The 12,646-nt window shown below is 41.7% G+C and overlaps 1 protein-coding gene and 2 non-coding genes across 3 annotated transcripts; all 3 read left to right on the plus strand.

The window, feature by feature from the left end:
- The first annotated feature begins 921 nt into the window (after positions 1 to 921).
- On the plus strand, positions 922 to 7,651 carry eif4a1a (eukaryotic translation initiation factor 4A1A). The gene is made up of 11 exons (XM_058625996.1): positions 922 to 1,046; positions 2,462 to 2,507; positions 2,660 to 2,792; positions 2,875 to 3,014; positions 3,966 to 4,134; positions 5,128 to 5,237; positions 5,524 to 5,667; positions 5,803 to 5,940; positions 6,051 to 6,140; positions 6,628 to 6,707; positions 6,935 to 7,651. The coding sequence occupies exons 1-11, from the start codon at positions 1,024 to 1,026 to the stop codon at positions 7,077 to 7,079; spliced, it is 1,218 nt and encodes a 405-aa protein (XP_058481979.1). The 5' UTR covers positions 922 to 1,023; the 3' UTR covers positions 7,080 to 7,651.
- On the plus strand, positions 3,217 to 3,357 carry LOC131457380 (small nucleolar RNA SNORD10). Its single transcript, XR_009240027.1, has one exon. It is a non-coding gene; the product is annotated as a small nucleolar RNA SNORD10 (small nucleolar RNA).
- Positions 4,400 to 4,539, plus strand: LOC131457378 (small nucleolar RNA SNORD10). The gene has a single exon (XR_009240025.1). It is a non-coding gene; the product is annotated as a small nucleolar RNA SNORD10 (small nucleolar RNA).
- Positions 7,652 to 12,646: the final 4,995 nt, after the last annotated feature.

A 12,646-nucleotide genomic window follows, 5' to 3' on the forward strand; every position in this document is an offset into this window, starting at 1 on the left:
TGGACACACGTGTTGTGTTTAAAGGAAGAGGTCGCAGGTCATGTTTTCATTATGATGGGTCGCATGTAATCGATCGCGGGGCCGCATGTGGCCCACAAGCCTCGAGTTTGACACCTCTGATACTGACTTTGGAAATATCCATTGGTAGAATTCCCCAGTAGGAATGACTGTGCTCTGGACAGGAGCACAGACACAATTCATAAGAACCTGCATGGAAAAGTTAGTAAAGGCATAATATGGTAACCCTTAATGTCTTATTTAACACCAAGGTTTTACCTGATGTGGAAGAGTCTTGTGATTAAATGTAGAATATTAAGTTCTTCTGGCAGTATTCATTCACAGACATAAAAGGAGTTTGTCAGTGAGTAGACACCAAGCACGAATAATTTAGTTAATAGAACTAATGTTTTGTTGTTATATGACAATAAACAAACCTTGAATCATTGTTTCTTCTTTAATGCTGATGCAAATGTATTTAACGATCCCAATGCCTGTCACTGAGTGGTGTGATAGTTGACTTCATTAGTGTATCAAATGTGACAGTACTTAACATTTTTGTTTTAATATGGTCTTTTATGAGATTTGTAGCTTGAGTCATGACTACATTATGACTCATTATTAAATCATTGCATATGTCACTTCCCATCTTCTGATTCGCTTATTGCGACATATTACAGGGATATGTTGTCTTTCTTTAAAACAGAGGCAGAAATAAGCCTTAAATAAGAAATAAGCTTTTGAACCACGGGGACAGAGGAGTTGAAAGTGCTAGACGTGAAAACTCTTAACCACGGCAATCCTACACGCTTCCTTTATGAAACGTAAACCCCACCCCCACCAATACTGCACTACGTATCACGCTACGACCCGCCTACCTTTAACGTGACGTTCCAGTGGACCAATGAAAAGTCTTTGTAGGCGGGCACATAGCTAAATGACGGCGGTGTGTTGCAATGAGAGAGTCTCTTTGTGTGTTGTCACCATATAAAAGACATTTCTGCCGCAGTTTCTGTCTTTGGAATAATGTCGGCTGAACGTGATCTTAGGTAAGGAAAAAATAACTAATATTCCAGTGAAAAGGCAGCACTTCACCGCGTTATTTACCTTGTTTACATTGGCAATCCGCTTCTTGATAACGGTTACTTCTGTTGATGAAGACTTTGAGTCTCCCAGCACATCCCGGCCTTAATGTGCCCGACTCACGCTCGGGCCTGCCATCAGCCTGCCTCGCGTTAAACACGCAGCAGTCATGTTTTAGTTGTTATTAGCCGTTGGTATATTAAACTGTTTTGGAAAAGTGTAACATACAAGCTTATTTAGAGTGGCATTTTTGGCCCTGAATGCGAAACAATGAAGTTAAGTATGAGGGCTGCCGGCGCCTTGGGCAGCACGTGAATGAGCTTGGACTAGGCCTCACCAGTGCCCTTTTCGGTCTTCTTCTCAACCGTTTGTCGTTTACCGTTTGAAAATGATGGCGAGTTTAAACCCTAAGTAATCGCGCTGTGACATAGCGACTGGCAGTTCATGGAGCTGCCCTTGTTGCGCCGTACAGCTTTGTTCCTCTTGCGCTGCGCTAGGCGCACATGGTCGCGGCGGTGGTGGTTAGCCTGCTCCCGTGACAATGCCGGCAGTGTAGGCCGCTCTGCGCTGCTGAAAGCGATTTCCCTGACGCTGCTGTTGGTTGTGTTCCGCCGCCAGAAAACAATGTGTGTTTTGTATGTTGTCCTTAATCGGTTTCGCTGAGTTGACAAGGCAAATAAATGGCCTCGTCAAGACGAACACGGCCTGCTGGTAGTGGTGTTAGCAGGCCGGCGCTAAAGCCACCCTCGTAGTCTTTGGTTCAAAGCCACCTTTTATAAGACGTCCCGTTATTAGCATTTAAAAGGGTACAACTGGACTGCGGTCGTGTTGGGTGTTGATTTCGTACATTTTGTCATTGTTTTCGGACGTTACACGCCGTGAAAGCCATCATTTTCGTGTGGTTTCCGACTTGCATAGCCTTGAGTGGAGAAACGACCATCTTGGATGGGACGACTGTAGTGGAAAGAAATGGCGGACTCCCGAAAAGGCGTTCACCATATTAAACGAGCGTCGGGAACATCATCACATGTCGGCATTTAAATGTCTTTGTTGTGTTGTTTAACACCGCCAAACATTACAGTAGAATAATAGTTTGGATTAAGAAAAATCGAAAAGTTGAGAAGAGGGCGGAGGATAGGATATAATAAAACTAATTTAAGAATATGGCAGGCGGGGAGTGTTCCTACTCTAGACTGTGGCAGTAGTACATGGGCACCATACGCCATTAAACCCGTTACAAGACTTTCAGAATTAGCCATTTAAAAGGCTGGTATTGCTATCGATATGAACGTTTATCGTTTGGACATCTGTCTACTTTTCGTGGTGTGATGAGTCAACTTGTAATAACTGACTGTTAACTTTCTTTGTTTGGTAATTTCAGAGATAATAATGGCCCAGAGGGCATGGAGCCAGATGGTATCATTGAGGTGAGTCTGTCGGTCTAAAGATGATACACCCACTCAGTTATATGATCTGGGAGCAGCAAGTGTTGATTGCTGCATGCGTCCTATTAAGACAGAATTGATATTTTGCAAAATGTTTACCTGAAACTCACCTGCTCTTTGCATCTCCTCTGCAGAGCAACTGGAATGAGATCGTGGACAGTTTTGATGACATGAACCTGTCGGAGTCTCTGCTCAGGGGAATTTATGCCTATGGTTTTGAGAAGCCTTCTGCCATCCAGCAGAGAGCCATTATCCCTTGTATCAAGGGTAAGTAAGCTGCTTCTCCACTGGATCTGTGAATGACTTTCTGCTGTGGCTAAACAACCCCCCCCCCCCCCTCTCTGCTCAGCTTACGATGTGATTGCCCAGGCACAGTCCGGCACTGGCAAGACTGCCACCTTTGCCATTTCCATCCTCCAGCAGATTGATGTGGAGACGAAAACCACTCAGGCTCTGGTCCTGGCTCCCACCAGGGAGCTGGCGCAGCAGGTAAGCGACCTGTATAGTTGCATTTGGGGATTGAATTATTTCATATCTGTGCAGTAATTGGCCATTAAGATGGTTTGTGCTTCTCCTGGTGCTGGGTTTGATTGAAAAAGGCTTGCTACATATGCTCATCCCTGGCATGTGCTTAGAGAGCCAACCAGACCAGTGTTAAACTCCTTACTAACAGAAGTGACAATCACCTGCTGTATGGTGATGAAAACCCATGCGTGTCATCTGACTATGTAAAATCCTGCTGTGTTGTTGCTCAGGTTGACGTTCTGCTGACCTGAGTCTTCTGCACAGCTGGAATTCATAGACATGATCACACTTGACTGTTTCTGAATCCAGCACATTGCACTTTTTGTAGTGGAGTTATCAGATCACTCAAGTCTTATTTGGCTTGAAGGAGTAGTTTCACACCACACGGACTAATGGCCTGTTTCCACCACCGTGACTCGGCACAGTCAGTTGCTTTTCCACTAACTTAAAAAAGGTACCCGATACCAGTACTTTGCTAATCTCCAACATTTACCAGGGAAATGTCTAAAATTTCAACATGTAACAGGAGTCTGTTGTGTTTAACGACAGCACTGCTGATTGCGGCTGGCGGGCTGCATCACAAACATGCTGCTTGCGGTGTATTTCATCCCAGTGACTGTCGGATGGAGTCTGCTCAAGTCATGGAAATACTGAACAAATATTTTAAAGTAACTGATTCTAATGATTCAGTTAAATTGAAACTGCGTTACTAGTCACTACACACACTCGTTTTGTGTGTGTCACTTGTAAAACGAAGTCACAGCGGAAAAGGGCCATAATGCAACTAACAAATGGTTCATGATGGTTAAAAATCATGAATTTACACCAACATAAAATTTTGCATTCAGGTACTGATGGGAGGAAAAAGCTACTTTAACCCTAACCCAAATAATATTTTCCCTTTTTTCGTTTAAGATCCAGAAGGTGATTCTGGCCCTTGGTGACTACATGGGAGCCAGTTGCCATGCCTGTATTGGAGGGACCAACGTCCGCACTGAAGTCGTGAAGCTCCAGAATGAAGCCCCTCACATAGTGGTGGGAACCCCCGGCCGTGTCTTTGACATGTTGAGTCGCAAAAACATCTGTAAGTCCTCATGTGAATTAATGGTTAACTGTGAAACTTCAGAACTAACTGTCACTGTAACTAAAAAATACAGCGAAGAGTGGCTTATGCGCTGGATTTGATACAATGTATAGTTTTTGTAGTCGAAGTGGACTGAGGGAAAAATGGATAAAGATTATTTCCTCACAATAAGACTGGGATGAAAGCAGTTTTTCAGTTCAAATTCTTCTTACTGCTGTGGCCCCAGCCAGTGTTAAACGCCTTACAGAGGGCACAATCACCTGCTGTATGATGATGAAACCCATGCGTGTCATATGAATCTGTAAACCCCTGCTGTGCTGTCACTCTGGTTGGCGTTCTGCTGACTACTGTGTACAGTGCAGCATGACTTCAGAGACATGATCATACCTCACTACTTCTGAATACAGCACCAATTTAGATATTATTACTACTACTAATAATTTGTACCTTATTAATACAAGTGGTGTTAAAATCACAGGAAAGTTGACTTAACTTCAGTTTATATTGCTCACTATATTGGCCAGCTGTGTAAAATACTGATTGTAGGGCTGCAATGATAGGTTGTACACTCTCCACCAGAGCAGTGGCTTGCTATGTGCTGCATCTCCTAGGTGCTGTTGCATGGTCATTGGGTTTTTATGTGGCTCTCTTGTGCACAGTCACTGACATGTGGTAGGAAACCTTACAAGAGCCCCCTCTGCTGGATCCACAGGGGTACTGCTTAAAATGGTCTTAGATTTCAGCCCACAATTGAAATATCTGGTTTCAGTGCAACAGCCCTAGTTCTGTGTTTATGTTGCCACTAATTTTTCAATATTAAACAGTATACTGGACAGGCCACAAATCATGATTTAACCTTGATATACATTACATTAGACTGACAAGTTTTTGTCATTTAAAGTAAGAAGGGTAGGTGTAATTGAACTTTAGCTTCAGCCCTACACACTTTTGGTTTACAGAATTTGAATTTTTGGAAACATGTTTCATTTTCAGCTGCTAAGACCATCAGAATGTTTGTCCTGGACGAGGCTGATGAGATGCTTAGTCGAGGGTTCAAGGACCAGATTTATGAGATTTTCCAGAAACTGCCCAGTACCACACAGGTAAGCCACTTGATGTCTTATTGATGAGCAAAATAGTTGTCGTAGTTTCCAAATATTTGCATGCTTTGCCTACACACGCATCATAATCCAGTTTAGCTGAATTTGCTGAATGCATATTAGGGATGGGTATTTCAAGAAAGTGCAAATAGTCAAATGTGTGGACTTTTTGTACTAAACAGTCACATTATTTGGTATTTGTGCTATTAGGTATATGTTAAATGTTGGTGTGAAGGAGCTGACTGAAATTTGGTTTTAATCAATACTCCTTAACTTTTTATGGCTTAAGGTTGTCCTCCTGTCGGCCACCATGCCAGTTGATGTTTTGGAGGTCACAAAGAAGTTCATGCGTGACCCCATTCGCATCCTGGTGAAGAAAGAGGAGTTGACCCTGGAGGGTATCCGCCAGTTCTATGTCAACGTGGAGAGGGAGGTATGAAGTGATGACATTATTGCAATATGGCACAATTTATGTTTAACTAGCCAAGATTAGTGTGCTAAAATAAATATACATTTAAGTGATTCTATAAGGGATCTGCTGTGGGCTAATATGGTTGTAATACTGTAGGACTGGAAGCTGGACACGCTGTGTGACCTGTATGAGACTCTGACCATCACACAAGCGGTCATCTTCATCAACACGAGGAGGAAAGTGGACTGGCTGACTGAGAAGATGTGTGCCAGAGACTTCACCGTGTCTGCTCTGGTAAGGGCCACCACATCAACGTGCTTAACCCATATGAAACATGTTCCTACTGAAGTGAATCCAAGTGACTTCATGTTTGTCCTTGTTCTTGTTCTCATCTCGTCTTTCAGCACGGTGATATGGACCAGAAGGAGAGAGACTTGATCATGAGAGAGTTCCGCTCTGGCTCTAGTCGAGTCCTCATCACCACTGACCTGCTGGTACGTCCGGTTACTGTTAAATTGTCAAAATAGATGGGCTAGGATCAACTAGTGATGAGGTTCATGTCTTAAGCTAAATCATACTGTGGTTTCCTTAGAGGACAGAAAATGTGTTGTAGTTCAGCGAGTGCTGGCCAAGGTTCCCTCTCCTCCCATCTGCAGTGTTGGTGAAGGACTGAATGTTCCATGGTAGAGAAGCTGGTCTGTCCTCCACTGTGACTCGGTTCACATCCTTGGCTCACAACTATATGGCAGTTCACACGTCCTATCCTGTTTTGAAATGAATTTGAGACATTTTATTATGGTTCAAAATGTCAACAAGTCCAATATGTACTACTACTAAATTTGCTAAATGTTTTAACTTAATACCCAACTTTTTTCAAAGCTCAAATTCTTAGCTTGTCTCCCTTGTAAAACTTGAAAATGACCTGTAGCAAAAACAATTGTAGTTTTCTTTTAGTAACACATTTGATATGTTCCTCCTCAGGCCAGAGGCATTGATGTGCAACAAGTGTCCCTTGTCATCAACTACGACCTGCCAACCAACAGGGAAAACTACATCCACAGGTAAAGAGTCCACTATAATCAAAACATCCTGACTGAGGGAGAGCATTAGGAAGATATCCTGCTTTTAAATGTTTTTCCGTAATTAAAACTAGACGGTTAAATCAAAGTATAAAATTACAAACATTAGATCCGTTGACCTCATCAGCTGCTGTTGGAGTTTCGGATATGCTTTGTGCACAAAACTAAAACGGATGTTTTATTTCTTTTTATTCTTCTGAAACTATCAGGATTGGGCGTGGTGGTCGTTTTGGCAGGAAGGGAGTAGCCATCAACATGATTACTGATGATGACAAGCGAATCCTAAGGGACATTGAATCGTTCTACAACACCACCATCGAGGAGATGCCCATGAATGTGGCCGATCTTATCTAGAAAAAAGTCGACAATGCCCTCTGTCCACCTCTCCCACCCTGCTTATTTTAGAAGTCTCAACCCCTTGTTTCTGATTCGATCTCGACCCGTAACGATTCTCCACATTCTTCAGGAGGGAAGACTGCAGCTTCCTACCATTTTGAAAATAGTTTTGGCTGACTTTGAAGGATGAAATATTGATCAGCTTCATCTGCGTTTCATTTTTCAAGTGTTGGACATATGGCACCCTAAATTCTTATCAAGCATTTATTTGAACATTTCCACATCAATGTCTTGGTTGAACAAGTTTGTAAGTGAGCACCCCAGGTGCACAACTTCAACTACTTTTCCTAAAGCTGAGTAAAAAAGGAGGGAGCTGAAGCTTTAGTGAAATGTGTGTGTGGTTTGCAGCTGCGGCTCACGATTGTTCAGACTGCGCTTCAAACACTTCTGCGTTTGACCGATCAGTATTTAAAAGAAACGTCAGTGTCCTTAAACAAGTTCATGGTCATTCATGTTAAAAACAGGTTCTGGGGGCGGGGTTTAGAGTACACAGGAGGGCATATTCAATAAAGACCTGTATAGTAAAAATCCTTCATGAATGAGTTGTTTACCGTTTTGATCCCTTTTCCCTGCTGTTTCTTTCTTATATTTTGTATTGCTATTGTACATAACTGCTTGACTTGTACAGTCACTCGTCCAGTAGCATTCAGTTGAAGACTGACCGGTGGCCACGAACATGACGGTGAGTTCTGTGGAGGTTCTGCCTTTGGACCCTGACAGCCTGGTTGGATTTTTTTTTCATCTCGATTCCTTTTCACATTGTTTAATTTTCTTTTCGAATCGGAAGTCTTGCCGTTTGGAAAAGGCGGAGGTCTGTTTTTTGTAACCAGCCTTGCCAAAATGTGGGGGAGATTGGATGTGTGACATGAAAGGACCAAACTTAAGTATACGGAGTTTTTTTTTGTTTTGTTTTTTTGGCCCCCTCTCCAGTTTCCCTCCTGCCCCTGAGCTCATTAAAAATGGGATTTGGTGTCTGCTTTAGATCATGTTTCAGGTTGTATGGTCAGTGCTATTTTTTAAAAATGAATTTATGGAGTTGTTAACCTTTTTGAGACAGAAACAGTGTATCAAGTTTTTTTTTACATTGGATTCTGTATAGTATTTATTTTAATGGTCTTAAAAAAAAAAAAGAAAATAAAGGTTTCTCCTTAACAGTGTAAAGTGGCCTGTGCATTGTTGAATAGCATGACAGCTGATAGGCTGGTGGACTGTCACATGAATGTACTGTGAGTCTGCTGGTGAAGCCACACTGCGGTCACTTCAACTAGAGCTTACGGGCAAATGATATTATTGTTGTCTGGTTTAAATAAATGATTACACAAGAACTATAATCTAGCCTAATTTTTGTAATGGCTTAAGCTTGGGAAGTTAACGCCAAACTTAATATCAATGTACAAAATAGCAACTGTATACTTGTTCTTGCAGCTACCAAAACCCTGTCAGGGTTCAGTTTTCACATCCTTGGGTTCTTATTCAGCCTTTTTTCTTATGAAATATACCGATTAAGTTGGGCAGTGTCAGAGCTTTAGAACCAGGCTACATTATAACAAGGCACCCTATAAGTTAAATGTGAATTTTGAAGATGGAAATTCACTAAGAAGATAAGTACCGTAAATGACAGGTTTAATCCTTGAGAATGAGCACAAGTAATACAGTTTGAAAAAAAGAACATTGTACATGCCTTGAAATGTAATAGTGTAACGTGTGTATTTCTGCATCATTAAATTGCACAGATATTGTCCACTGAGGGTTTTAAAGATTTGAAGACTCAACACGAGAGTCGCTGTTTAACGAATTCAGTTCAAGATGTAAATGAATAAAGTTGAAATGAAATACCAATTTCTTGAAAAAGGTTTTTAAAAAATTAAGAACTATTACATAGTCTTATTTTATTATGGTGTAGTTTTGTGCTCTTGCTGTCAAAAATATTCAGCATGTTAGTCGTTTGGGTTGTATTGTGTTTAAAAGTTGAGAAATATTGTGTCTGTAAAAGCAGGAGGTGATCATTGAAGGTTCTATTTCGATGTTCATGTTAATGGATGTTCTCACCCTTTTGGCCCAGCAGAGGGAGTTCTACAGCTCAGCCAGAATGAAACCCATGTTTTTAAGTTTGATTGGGATTTAAAGATGAGGTGGAATGGTTCTCCATCATATCACACATCCTTTCACTCGTCACCACAGCTGTACCTCTAACCATAACCATGTAACGCTTTACCTGTTCCTCAGAAATCAGGTTCTGCCTAAGGTTTTGCCTTATTAGGACAGGGTTTTAGTTTCCATGAGGACTACTGGTCCTGACAAGCTCAGTGTTTGTGCCAGAAAAAAGGTCCTGGGCCCTGTTGCACCAAACTAGGATAAGGGATTGAGCAGGGCAATGTTACTTATCCTCTGAATTTAGCCTCAAATCCATGGTGATTTATTCTTTACCGAACAACAGGATATGTTATGTATGATCCTGCTGCTAAATAAATGCTACTTTATATGATTTCATAAAGACCGACATTAAAACTTTTTATGTTAAGATTATTGCAGTGACGAGAGCAATAATATAAAATACTAACACCAGCACATCAAGCACCGTGTTTAACAAAGACATCACCATCACTTGATGCAGAACAAAGGTACCACAGCCCAGAGAACTGCTGCAGAGGGTTCAAGATGTCCTCCATCACTTCCACCTGGCGAGGGACACCGATGGTGTGCTGCTCTTCACACATCAGTGTTCCATGTTAAAGGTGTGGAGGATTCAGCACCTCCACATCGTGAGTGACCCTGTGGTGGATGATGGCACCTTGCAGCTTAACTACACCAAGGGCGAAGGAGCTGCTGTAGCTGTTTGGATCCCTGTGAGAGGCACCTCTCAGCAAGAGGGCTTCCACTTTCACAAAGCCCAGTTAGTGACAGGCAACCGGGTGTCCAGTGAGCTCGTCCAATGGACAGCACTCATGAAAGCTGCACCGTGAGGCTAAAAGCCTGTAGAAGCTGGTGGATGCAGACAATGCTGCATTGGTACAGACATGCACTGACCCCAGCATCCTCCTTCATCATACAGCATCTGGCAGCATATCTCCAGATACTGTATGTCAAACACCTGGCCACATTTCAAAATACCAGCTCCTCTCTCAACACAGGCACTGAGAAGGTTTTGGAGAAAGCATCTGTGGCATAGTTTGACCACAGTCAGTGTGTCCGTCACAACTCTCAACCCTCCCCCCAGGAGGAGTCACTGACCCGGGCCACAGTGGAGAGGATCGTGAAGGAGACTCTGGAAAAACAACAGCAGCAGCAAAAAGAACACCAGGAATCCTATCAATTTACAGTTCTTTTACAAGTGCAAACTTGTACTGGTACTGTCAGACTTACACATCTAAAAACTATTGTGTGCCATATACAGGCCCATCATACGTCAAACCTTAGCATAGTATCTCATTTGTATTATGAACTTTATCCTCATTTTTTCTTGATTACCGGTTTAACATTGTGTTAATTTATGTATGAAATATGCTACGGGAATAGATAAGTACGTTTATGATTGTTATTATTGTTATTATTAGATTCAGTTTAATCGTTGCCAATATCAGCATGTTAATGCAGTATTATCTAACATTTAATAACAGTAGTTGAAGGTCTATTATCAAAATAATATCATGAATGTTTTATTGTTTACACATCATTTTTAAAGCACTCTGATTACATTTCACTTTAAATGCTAAATGTAATCACTTTGACCTATAGGTGGGATTCAAACCTGCAACTTTGGAGCTTTGCTCCATATAATGAAATAATCCTCTACAGCTGTGACCGTATACCACTTGATCCATTATCCACTAGAGGGAGACGTTGTTGTGTCTTGTTGAGGCAGCTGCAGGATCACAGTGGGAAGAAAGTGTCTTGACAAAATATCAGTCAGGAATTCAAATACAAGTACACAGGTAAAACAATGCAATAAATGCAATAAATAATGAGCTTAGTTGTGAATTACAAACGTACTTCTGTGTGGATATATGAGGTACTGTCAGATAACATAAGTCCTATTAGTCCCCACAGTGGGGAAATATACAAAATAATCAGCATTGACTGCACTGTGAGTGGCCCCTAGTTTGAATTCTTCTTATCGGAATGAGTCTTTGAATTTTAAAAGCCATCAAATTTCAAGCACTGATTTTTTTTTTGCCTCTGATTGTAAAAAAATTCAACAGATGTAACAACAGACTTGCCTATGTCTTTTGATATGTTTGTGATTTTATCTTACACTTGTTCTAACACAGCCTTTACTGACAGGAGTTCAAATGTGTCATTTTGCTAAAATGATGTTTGAAATCAGATTGACTTCAGTGACACAAATTCACCACGAGAGGGCAGCAGTAGACCAGCAGCTCCTGTGTCCCTGTTAGCTAACCGTGCAGATTTTCTCTACTTTGGTGAGGGAGATTGAGTGGTTTACAAACTTAATTTTCCAGTTGGAAAATACATTTTACCTGTGAGATAAATGTGTGAACATATTCTAAAGATATAAATACACTTTAGCTGATGTCAAGTTTATTTGGTGAAATAGTTTGAATCTCCTTTTTTTGTGCCCTCCCTGGCAGCCATGTTTTCATTCAGACTGGTTCTCTGTGCCCGGGGGTGAGTATGTGTCAGTACCTCATGCACGCACACTTTAAATAACCTGGACTATCTTACTGTGTCAGTGTTTTGGTGTCCCTGGTGTTACTTTGTTGTATAGAAGATATGATCATTTCTGTCTAATCCTGTGGATTTGCTGTGGTTTAGATGTTGTCTGGGCATCAGGAGGAAAATCAACAATGTACATAAAGCAGTGGAAACCTCTCACATACCAATGACAAAGCTCCACACTCAGCTCACAGAGCGGGTTGTAGGGCTGGGAAACATGTAGCATGTGGGTTTGTACCTCCTATTTGGTTGAATTACACCAAAAGAGTCATTGTAAGAGTGAAAAGCAGACACATTCAACAGTTTGCTCATCCAGCCATCCATTTTCTACCACTGTGTTTGCTGTGCCAATCTCAGCTAACGTAGGGTGATAGGCGGGGTTCACCCTGGACAGTTCGTCCAGTCCATCACGGGGTCACATAGAGACAAGTAACCATTCACTCTCACACTCATCTCACCTACGGTCAATTTAGAGCATCCAATTGACCTCATCCCCCATATTGCATGTTTTTGGACTGTGAGAGGAAGCCGGAGAACCCTGAGAAAACCCACGCACTCACGGGGAGAACATGCAGATACAACACCAACCATGTGGCCACAGTTCGCTCATATTGTTGCAAAAAAAAATACAATAAAAAAAACACACACAATAAGGCCTTATCGACATGGAAACAGGACTTTCCCTGTCTTTAAAAAAAACAGCAAAAGTCTTCTTTTTGAATAAAGCTTTATTCAAACAAGCATACGTTACAATGTATACGATCACAGAGACAGAATGAAGACAGCCGGGGTGAAGAAGGAGGCGACGAAAAAACTGTGTGATGTCAGAACACTTTCCCGTTTAGAAGTTG

Source organism: Solea solea, chromosome 3 (genome assembly GCF_958295425.1).
Source record: "Solea solea chromosome 3, fSolSol10.1, whole genome shotgun sequence".
Taxonomy (NCBI): Eukaryota; Metazoa; Chordata; class Actinopteri; order Pleuronectiformes; family Soleidae; genus Solea; species Solea solea.

What these genes read in the sequence shown, in the direction of transcription:
- eif4a1a (XM_058625996.1), top strand. Translation starts at nt 1,024, where the DNA reads ATGTCGGCTGAACGTGATCTTAG. An exon ending in AGCCAGATGGTATCATTGAG is followed by an intron (nt 2,508 to 2,659) that starts GTGAGTCTGTCG and finishes TCTCCTCTGCAG; the next exon opens with AGCAACTGGAATGAGATCGT. An exon ending in GTTGAGTCGCAAAAACATCT is followed by an intron (nt 4,135 to 5,127) that starts GTAAGTCCTCAT and finishes TTTCATTTTCAG; the next exon opens with CTGCTAAGACCATCAGAATG.